Here is a 10,273-nt window from a genome sequence, read left to right as displayed (position 1 = left end):
TGGTGTCCTGTGCAGGGGGGTCCCCGTAACAGGGGCTCCCTGAACGGGGAGGGGGGCTCCCCTCCCTAGGGGTCCCGCAGCGTGGGAGCCCCCCGGCACCGGGGGCGGGCCGAGCCCCGACGAGCTCAGCGCACGTGTGGCGGGCTCGTCCCGCCGCGTCCCCTCCTCTGGCCGGCCCCCACGCACACCCAGCCCTCCTCCTCCTCTCCTCCTCCTCCTCTCTTCCTCCTCCTCCTCCCACTTCCTCCGCACGATGCAGGCGGCCGGCGGAGCGGGGCAGCGGCAGCTCGCGGCGCCCAGGAGCGGAGCCCCCCGCCGCCCGCCCGGCCCCGTAAGATGCGCCGGGGGCAGAAGCGCCGCCGCCGCCGGTGAGTGATCGGGCTGGGGGAGGGTCGCGGGGGGGCTCGCCTCGCCTCGCCTCTCCTCGCCGCCCCTCCGCGCTGCCGCGGCACGTCGAGCGGCGGCGGGGCCGCCTTGCAGCCGCCGGCTGGCGGACCCCCCCCCCGGCCCCGCCGCTGCCCTCCTTCTCCTCGGGCTGTAGCAGACTCTCACGGCTCCCTGCAGTCTCCCGCTGGGCGGTTAGGAGGGTGACGGGCTCCAGGCTCCGCTTGCAGCCTTCCACCCGCGCAGGGACGGCTTAGCCCGCGTCGCTCGGGCGCGGCGTGGGCGGCGGGGCCGGGCGCGCCTCCGCGGCCATGTGTTCAGCCGCCTCGGAACCGGCGGCCGCGGCGCCGGCGGGGCCCCGCGGGTCTGTTCGGRTCGGAACCGCAGCGCTCTGCCTCCGCGAACGGGCAGAGTTTCGGAAATGCCATCGCCGTGAATGTGCGCCCCGAGGAGCGAGCTGGACGGCTGCCGTCCGGCCTCGGCGCCGGCTCCGCGGCTCCCGCGGCGGCTTTGCCAGCGCCGGGCTGGCCGGGCACGTCAGCCCGCTGGGCAGGGGCCGATCTGCAGCCGGGAGCTGCAAACGCACCGCTCCGAGCGGGGCTTGCCTGCCCCGAGCACCGCGGCAGCGGCTCCAGCTGCCTCGCGCCTGGAGCCCTCGGGAGCAGCCGCCGCGCTGCGCGGGGTGCGCTGCGCCGGGCGGGCTGCGCGGGGTGCGCTGCGCGCTGCGCGGGGTCCGCTGCGCGCTCTCGAAAGGCCGCTCGGGGAGCGACTCGGGGCTCCCGTCCGCCCCGGGAAAGCTCGGGAGCTGCAGAGCCGCTTTCCGAGAGCGCGGCGGCGCGCAGCCTCTCGCCGCTCCCGCGCAGCGCAGCGCAGCTGCCCGCGCAGCGCAGCGGGGCGGCGGCGGGGCCCGGCTGGCGGCCGCGGCCGAGCGCGGCGGAGCCGTCGCGGAGGTGACCTGACCTCCTCGGCAGCGACCCGAGCCCCCCGGCGCTGCGAAACGGGTCTCGGCGCCCCGCGGGAAGCCGCTGCTTATCGGCGGGCGAAGCCCGGCGGCCGCGGGGCAGCGCCGGAGCCTCCCGCTGGGGCCCGCCGCGGTTGTAGGGCATCTCCGCCCGGGGGGCAGGGGGAGGCCGGGGGGGCTGTGTGCCACGCGTGACTGCCGCTGCCCCGCGGGCTCAGGCGATAACACACGCGGTCGTGCTTGTTCGGAGTTGTCCGAGCGCAGATAAGTGTGTTAAAGCTCCCCGGCGGCTTTGGCAGCAGGGCTGGGCGCGCTGCCGTGTGCCTGCCCGCCCTCCCGAGAGCAAAGGAGCCCCGGGGGGGCGGGGGGGGGGGGGAAGCTCTCCGGTGCCCTTTAAACATCCGAAATGCACCAGATAAAGCTGGCTGTGGCCTGCAAGCGCTTATCAGCGAGCTTTAGTCTGCACGCAGCGGAATCACACGTGTTATTCTGTTTTATTGGGTTTTACTTTTCTCACTTTGCAGCTCTGATCTCCCTCGCTTTCCCCTGCCAAAACATTTGCTTCTGGGAAACCCCCCTGCAAGGAAGCTTTTAAAAAAAGGAATAAATCAATTGTGTTGCATACGCCCACTGCTTTCCCCAGACCAGTACTTGCAGTGGGGTTTCAGTCTTGCTTGCGGAGGACGCCGCACGTGTTAGTGTTCGCTCAGGCATTCCCCTAGCCCCCACTTCCTGCACGGACCAGCCGAGAGCTCTTGTTTCGGGCAGGACCAGGGCCCGTGCACAGGCCTGGCCCCCTGCCYGAGCCCGCTCCCCCGCCAGGGGCTCCAGGGAAGGAGGGCAGCGCAGCGGCAGCCCGTAAGCAAATAGTCCCAGGGGGAGAGCTGAGGGGTGAAAGCAAAAGCAGAGATGTTTTCCTCAGTCTCCGGTGGCAAGGTGCACGGGTTCAGTTCCTTACCTGTGCACCCCAGCTGATTTTAACGCTGGCTGTGCATCTTCTGTTGCCTGTCTGTCCCTGCCAGTGACTTCTAGGTGTGACAGCTCCCGCCAGGTCTGGCAGAGAGGCAAGGTGTAAAGTGCCGCTGAATGTAACAGAAAGAGGCAGCTGGAAGGGAGAGAGCCCATGAACGGCCTCATCGAGGGGGAGGCTAATTAGCTCAGCCCCTATCAGACATCAGCGAATCCACGTGCGCAGGGGGGTGGCAGGAGGGTGCCTGGCTCTGCTCAGAGTTGCTGCTCTGAGGTGACGTGCTTTGCTCCGGGACCCCTGGGCGAGGCTGGGGGTCAGAGCTGGGTGCCCACTTCGCCACCGAACCACGAACGGATCGAAACAGGCCCGCGGCTGTTCCTGCGTGGGAAGGTTTCCCCCGGGCGCCGGGCTCGGCAGCAAGGGCGGGATGCCACCACGGGGTGGGGGAAAAAGTCCAGTGCCTCCTGGACTGCAACGTCAGGGCTACGGCTTTCAGGTCTGCTTATCCCAGAGCCTTTTACAATAGTGAGGTTAAAAACTGATAGTGCAAGGGCTGTTAACAACTGCCAACTTTCCAGTGCTGACAGCACCAGTCTTTACGTCGCAGTGCAATCGAATGGAAAAGTTCTGATAATTTGATTGAAAACACACATACGTACTGAAAACCGCACGCGCTGGGACGTGGGGGACAAGAGGTCTCTGCTGGGCATTTACTCAGCGCAACGCGCGCCGCGCCAGCCTTTTTTTCTTTTCTTTTTTTTTTTTCTATTGGCTCCGTGCAATGCAATTGTTTAAAGCTGCCAGAYGGGGTTACAATACTTTTTCCTTCCTTCCCTGCTAAAGAGGAAGGGCGCCCGGGAGGACAGGGAGCTCTGCGCCCCGCAGCGGCCCGCATAGCTGCGCTTCTCCCTGAGCCCGGCCGCCGTTCTGCACAGGTGCAACCGGAGCAATTTGGGTCATTCRGGCGAGGCAAACGCGGGAGTTGAGGGAAGGAGCTGTCCCACGGATTGCAAAATAGGTCAGTGGCACAGCCGGGACCCCGCTGTGCTGGGAAACGGTGGTGAAGCCGGGACCTGGCCGYGGTTGATTTGGAAACGGGGTGATTGCGTTCGCGCTACAGATGCGGACGGCGGCGTAACCCGGCGCCCTGACGTCGCTGCGGTGGCGGCAGGGGCGGTTACACAACGTCCCCCCGCCACGCGGCAGCTTTTGTAGCTCTGCGGATTCACGGAAAGGGGGAAAAGAAGCCTGGAAACGGGTGAAATCACAGGGCCGCCGCCGACTTTCAGCTCTTCCATCCCGAGTTTCATCACCACGCGGGGAAGGGGGGGGTAAAGCCCTGCGGTGGAAAAGGATCCCCCGGCCGGAGCTGCCTGTGGCGCAGCCGCCGCGGGGACACGGGCTCAGGGGACGCCCGGCTGTGCCCTCCCGGGCTCGCCGACGAGCCCCCCGAAACGCAGGGCCCTGGYGGCCCGCTGCTCCCCCGCCTCGGCAGCGCCGGGTGCGCACGGGGCCCAGCGGCGTCACGACGGCGCCCGGCCTCAGCCTAACGATCGCCCCGTTATCGCGGGGGGAGAAGCGGGTGCTGCGCGCCGCTTCCCAGCGAAAGGAAGAAGCGGAGCGGTGAGCGCCGGCCTCCCGCCGGGATGGGGCCGCTCCGAGCCCGCGGCTCTCTTCCYGCCCCCTTCCTGCCCTTATCCGCCGCCGTTCCGGGCACGGGCACCGGGAGCTCCCCGCGTGGTCGCGAAGCCCGGAGAACGGATGCGGAATGGGCCGCGTTGGGAATTCCCGCCAGGCTCCCGGGGTCGGGCTCTGGCCAGGAGGAGACCTCTCAGGAGGCCTGCGGTCGACGGACCCCGTTTCCTTGGGGGTATAAAAGCGGGAATTGGTTTCGTTCTCAACCGCGAGGAAGAAATGACCAAAGAGGTTTTCCTCCAGCAGTCTCTGACACACTGACAAGCTCAAGAAAGCAGGTTCCTACCCGGAAAGGGAGGAATCGCTGATGTTTAAAAACAGAAAACAAACCCAGATGAACATCCRAGGTTCGCAAGCCGCCTCGGCCGCGGCAGCGCCGCTGCTTGGGGGCGAACGGCCTGGCTTGCCTCCCTCGGCCCGGGCAGCGGGCATCTCTGCGCCCGCCCCGGCGTGCGGCGGGACGGCCCCTGCGCGGGCTCCGGCCGGGGCTCGGCTCCCCTTATCTGCCCGCGCAGGTCTACCGAGGCATCTGGGCCGCTTCCCCTTCCGCGGGCAAGGCTTTCGTCTTATCTCCCCGCGCTCTTGCTCCGTTCCCCTCTTTGTTTCTCCTCTAACTCTTGCGAGAGAAAGTAGGAAAAATAAAAAAGGTCCCGTGGGAGGGGAGACGCTGCGGGCTCGCCGGGGCACTGGCGATGCCCGGCGGGGCAATGCTCGGGGGTGCGGGTCTCGCCGGGGCGATGCCGGGGGCGATGCCGGGGGGGCGATGCCGGGGCGATGCCGGGGGTGATGCCGGGGGGGGCGATGCCGGGGCGATGCACCGCGGCGGTCCGGCAGCTCCACCTGCTGGCACGGCTCCGCGCCCGCCCGCGGCGGCATCGGCCCCCGGCCCCCCCGGGGCTTGCTTTGCTCGACTTTGCAGCAGCTCACGAGCGTCCCCGCGGTCTCCTCTCCCTCTTCTCCCCCGCAGGAAGGCCAGCTGAGCTCCTCCGTCCAGACGCCGGCAGCAACCTATCGATGGCCGGGAAACGGCACCCGGAGCCTCTGGACCCCGTGATTTTCAACAAGCTACCTCGGCTGGAGCCCGAGCCGGGCCTGGGGCTCCCCGGCAGCCTCTGCACCGCGAGCCCCGTGCCGCCCGCCGGCCCCGAAAGCCCCTGCGACTACAAGGGCTCCTACTTCGCCTGCCCGCTGCCGAGCCACGACGGYGCCGAGCCGCTGGCGCGCTGGAGCCCGGCGGCCGCCTACCTGCCCTGCGCCGGCGGGCGGCCCGGTGCGCTGCTGAGCTGCCTGCTGTACCGGCGCGAGGCCGAGAGCCCGGGCGCCCGGCCACGGCCGCCCAGCGCCGAGAAGGGCCAGGACAGCCTGGCGCGGGAGCTGCTGCTGGCGCGGGAGAGCTGGGCCAGCCAGCTGCGCCCCTGGGASCCGCCGGCGCCGGGCCACCCGTTCGCGGTGAAGAAGCCAGTGGCCGTGCACCAGGCGGGCTGTGCCGCCCTGGCCGTCCCCAAGCCCGTCTACGGGGCGCCGGTGTGCTACGCGGAGCCCAGGACGCCCCTGGCGCTGGCRGCGCCGGCCGAGAGCCCGCAGACGACGCTGGGGGACGCGGACTGGGCGCTCCCCGCCGCGGCGCCGGCCGGCCACCGCCCGCCCCGCGGGGGTCCCGCCGCCTTCCCCCCTTACTACGCCGCCCTGGAGAAGCGCTGGCCCCCCGCCGGCGTGCCGCTCCTCCGCGCCGGCCCCCCGCCCGCCGCCCGCCACCCCGGCAAGGGGGTCTCCGAGGTTTCCGCCGGCGGCCCGAGCCAGGACGCCTGGTCCCAGCTGCGCGCGCMCCGCTCGCCGGCGTGCCGGGAGAGACCGCCAGGCTGCTGCCCGCAGGCTCCCTACGCGCTGCCCGTCCCCGGGCCGGCCCTGCTCTACCACCCGCAGGCTCCCGCCCTGGAGAAGCAGGCGATCGCCCTCCCTTCCCTGCCCGGCGGCTACAGGGGATTCRGCTTTCCGGCCAGTGCGGAGCCTCTTCCCAGCACTTACCTGAAGCCTCAAGCCCCACGGAGCTACYTGGGGGGCCCTTCGGAGAGCCCCGCGCCCCGGGCGGCGGGCTCCAGCGCGGCCGCCTCGCCGCCCCGCGCGGCCGCAGCGCTGCCGCGGGAGGCCGAGCCCCGGCGGCGCGCAGCCACCTACCAGCTGGACTTCCCGCCGCCGAGCCCCGGCTTTGCCTTCGGGCCCCCCGGCRCCGCCCCGTACGGCGCCTGCTTCGCCAGCGAGGGGCTCGGGGCCGGCAGAGCCGCTGCTCCCCGCGGGGCCCCGGAGAGCTCCTGCGGGAAGGTGGTKGCGAGACACAACAGCGCTTTCCAACCCGTCTGCGCCCTGGACAAGCTGCCCCGGGGCTCCGAGAGACCCCTGGAAACGTTTCCCAAAGGAGAACGGGGCTACAGCTTGGACTTCTGCCCAGCGGCAAAACCCACCGCGTGGGAGCAGGACCCCCCTTACCTGGAGAAGAGGAGGAGCAGCCTGACCCTCGGGGAGAGCGCCCACGGCACCCAAGGGGCCCCCAAAGCTCCCCCAGCAGCTCCAATCGTAGCAGACAGCCCCGTCTCCCACCAGCGTTTGGGGAAGGGAGAGGGCCCTAAAGCCAGAGACGCAGCCAGAGAGCTGGTTCCTTCTTCTCGGGTTGCACCTCCAGAGGGTGGGCTGAAAGACCCGCAAAGCGGCGAGATTTCTCCTTCGTCCCCTCCTATGCCGGTTATCAACAAGGTCTTCAGCTTGGCTCCTTACCGAGACTATCTGGAGGGGTCTGAAGGCTCAGCCGATGTCCCCTTCTCAAAGGACCACCCAAAGGTAGATGCCCCGCTCCGAACCGCAGGGAACAGCTTGGGAAGCAAGGACTCTTTCAGGTCTCTGTCAGAGCCAGCTGCCRTCAAAGATACCCCAGAGACGCCCGGCGTGCCGCCCGCTGGGAAGGAGGCCGGCCAGGYGTTACAAGCAGGGAGCAGCGTGGTGGTCCAGGGCTGCAAGCTGATGGCAGGCGAAGGGGGCGGTTGTTACAGAAGGGCCCCCGAGAATCACAAGCCAAGGCTTCTGCCCTGTGACCGGTTGGCAAAAAGCGACCCGGGACCTCAGGATGGCAGCCTGAGCGGGCCTGGCAGGGCTGGGGGCAGGGAGCCGGCCGCCGACGAGGTTGTGTTGGATCTTAGCTTGAAAAAGAGACTGGTGAAACTGGCAGAAACCAAAGGTCCTGCTGGCCACCCGAAGGGGACGTCTAAAGGAGAAGATGCAGCAGGAGAGAAAGAGGAGCCACCCCGGAAGGTGGAGACGGGAGAGGGAGCCAAGGCTCAGGCGCTACCGTTGTTGATAGAGGTTGGGTCCGGGGACAAGAGCAATTTCCAGAGCTCGGCCACCTTCATGTTCAAAAAATACAAGATCTCCAAATCTCTCCCGCCCGGCTCCGTGCCCCCGCGCCGGGCCGCCGGACCCCCGGCCGTGCAGCCCAGCCCGCCTCCCGCGGCTCCGTCCGGCAGCGTCCCCGCGCCGCGAAGCCCGCACRCGTCGCCGCAGCCTTGCAGCCCCCCGGTGCCGCCTGCGCTCCACGCCAACCCCCAGCCCAGCACCTCTGTTCTTCAGGTGACTTGCCTGGACCTGAAGCTCTCCGACATTTCAAAGCCCCTGCTGCCCAGCGCACCGGAAGCCCCCCGGGCGCTCGGAGAGGACAACGTCTCGCTGCCYGGCCACTGTGAATCCCCTGCCCAGCAGACCTCCGCCAGCCAGTATTTCACCGCCTTGCACGCCTCTCTCTGCAATGTTATTTCATGTTCTGTGTCYGGGTCCTCTCCAGAGCTGCTCCAGGAGTGGCTGAAGAGGGCAGAGCCTGAGGAGGAGCTCAGAGAGATGCCCAAATCCCCCCCCAAACCCAAGAACGGTTCGAGACTCTCTGAGCCCCAGAAGCCCACCAAAGGCAAGGAGATCTGGCTGGCTTTCAAGGACGTGGCTGCTCTCCTCAGCAAGCTCCTGTCTCAGCTGGAGACCTTCATGTTCACTCGCAAGTGCCCCTTCCCCCACGTGGTTCGGGCTGGTGCCATTTTCATTCCCATCCATGTGGTGAAGGAGAAGCTCTTCCCCAAGCTCCAGGGGGCTTCTGTTGACCAAGTGTTGCAGGAGCATAAGGTGGAGTTGCGCCCAACCACCCTCTCAGAAGAGAAGCTTTTGAGGGACCTGGAGCTCAAGAGCTGCACTTCCCGCATGCTGAAGCTCCTGGCTCTGAAGCAGCTCCCGGACATCTACCCAGACCTGCTGAACCTCCACTGGCATGACTCTGTCAAGCAACAGCTTGGTAGGTAGCTCAGCTTCTCCCCAAGCCCTTCCCCACCGCTGTGATCTTGCTGCCACGGGGATGCTACTGCTCCTCAGCAGGCAGTTACCCGCTGCCAGAAACCGGCATCTCCTGTGCGGAGCTAACGACCAGAGACACCAAAAATAGCACCGATGGTCTATGCAAGGAATTAGTAAGGAAATAAACCCAGTGCTTTGCTCTTCCTTCCCTGAGTTCTCTTCCCCACCGCTTCTCGTTAGCTGACCAAGGTGAACCGGTTTGTGGATGTGTTTCCCTTCTGAGAGGTTCCAGCACCACGGTCCCCGTCTGACTCACTCGGTGTCACAATCGGGTCCTTTTAACCACCTTCTGCGTCTCTGTGGAAATGATTTGAACTTGCAGTTCCTGACTTATGAAATTTCCTGGATGCGGTGGGCAGATGATGCTGCTGGCCCGGCCTGGAGTCTGCTGCTCCTGACGTATTGCAGCTCTGACAGCTCTGATGGAAGGCAAGGGAGGGCGACTGACCGCGGAGCAAAGGGTGGTGGTTTGGGTTTGGTTTGGTTTGGTTTGGTTTTTTTTTTGCCAATGTTGGCCTCCGCGTGGCAGGGACACTGCAAAAACCACCCCCAAGGCTCTAGGTGATCTCCTAGGTGCCTTCATCTCCCGAGGGCTTCCCTGACCTGCCAGAAAGGGCACTGCCTGCTGTGACGGACAGGTGTCCCAGGGCAGGCGCTCCAAAACCGCAAGACCTGCCAGATCTCTGGTTGTTTTGGAAAGCCGCCGGCTTGGACGAGAGCGAATCCAGCCCGGCGGCAGCGGCCGCGCTTCCCAGGCGCGCTCGYGGGTATCTCGCTGCACCTATTCCAGGAAAGCTCCGGCTGCATCTGCCTCCCAGATGCTGGCGGACGGGGGGAGCTTGCGTAATTTCTTGGCAGAGGAGCTTCTGTGGTCTTGCGCGCTGGCAGCGGTAAAGCCCGTGCCGGGAATCCGCGGCTCCCCCGGGCGCTGCCAGGAAACGCCCGCCGGAGCGGCGGCGCCTTTGCTGCCGCGGGCCCGTCCCGCGCGGCGCCCCGGGGCTCTCCTCCCCGGCCGCTTTCCCCACGGTGCCGGCTGCCGGAGGAGGCCGCGGYGGCGGGGTGCGAGCCTGCAGCCGCTGCGGATGGTTTTGCCGCCCTCTCCGCCGCTCCCTCTGCAGATCGTGCGTCCGAGGCGTGAGCCACCCGGCACGCGCCTCTCCGAGCGGGGCTGGCGCGCGGGGCGGTCCGCAGGGGTTCCCGCTTCGCCTTGGCACCTAGCGCCTGCTGAAGGCCTGTGCTGGCTGGTCCTCTTCAGCTCAGCTCCTGGTGTCCCCCAGCGCCCCCCCCTCCTTGAGATGGCCACAGCCACTGGGTCTTCTTCATCTTCCTCCCTGCATTGCGTTTTAGCTCCTGGGCTGATATCTAGCCTCTTCCCCCGGGGCTCGGAGGGAGAAGCCTTGAGCTGGGGGAGCCGGAGGGACACGGGGGCTGYGGAGGTGCCACCATCGCAGGCAGAAGTCCTAGAAGCAGTGGCTCACGAGGTCCTAGGGCACGGGAGGCTCGGATAGCACGCTGGAGGCGTCGCAGCGCGGGCGCGCGCGCGGCTCGAGGCGAYTACCGAGAACTTTCTTTCTTGCAGGTTCGAGCTGCGGGGCCGGCCGGGACGCCTCCAAGTAGGTAACGGATCCCGGCGCCCGTCCGCGCAAGCGCGTTCACGCAGGCGGGAGGCAGCCCGGCTCCCTGGAGGTCCAGCCCTCCTCCTGCGAAGCCCCGGCCAAAGGGCTCTCCGAGGAGCCGGCCGCGAAGCCCGCGGCGCCGGGCACCTTCCCCCCGGCCCCAACCTCGCCGCCTCTCTCCTCGCCCGGGCAGGGCCGGCGGGACGCGGCCGCTCGCTCGCCGGGAGACCCCAGGGAAGAGGCTCGGCGGGCGGCCGGCCCCGGCCC

At 68.0% G+C, this 10,273-nt stretch overlaps 1 protein-coding gene across 1 annotated transcript; it reads left to right on the top strand.

The window, feature by feature from the left end:
- The first annotated feature begins 353 nt into the window (after positions 1-353).
- Positions 354-10,248, top strand: PRMT2IP (PRMT2 interacting protein). The gene is made up of 3 exons (XM_085303964.1): positions 354-368; positions 4,978-8,331; positions 9,970-10,248. Exons 2-3 carry the CDS (start codon positions 5,025-5,027, stop codon positions 10,005-10,007), a joined length of 3,345 nt encoding a protein of 1,114 aa, XP_085160090.1. The 5' UTR covers positions 354-368; positions 4,978-5,024; the 3' UTR covers positions 10,008-10,248.
- The last annotated feature ends 25 nt before the right edge of the window (positions 10,249-10,273 follow it).

Source organism: Rhea americana, unplaced genomic scaffold (genome assembly GCF_003343005.1).
Source record: "Rhea americana isolate MKP2758 unplaced genomic scaffold, rheAme1 scaffold_201, whole genome shotgun sequence".
NCBI classification, from domain to species: domain Eukaryota; kingdom Metazoa; phylum Chordata; class Aves; order Rheiformes; family Rheidae; genus Rhea; species Rhea americana.
The sequence above is the reverse complement of the archived record's forward strand: the minus strand, read 5'-3'. Positions and strand labels throughout refer to the sequence as shown.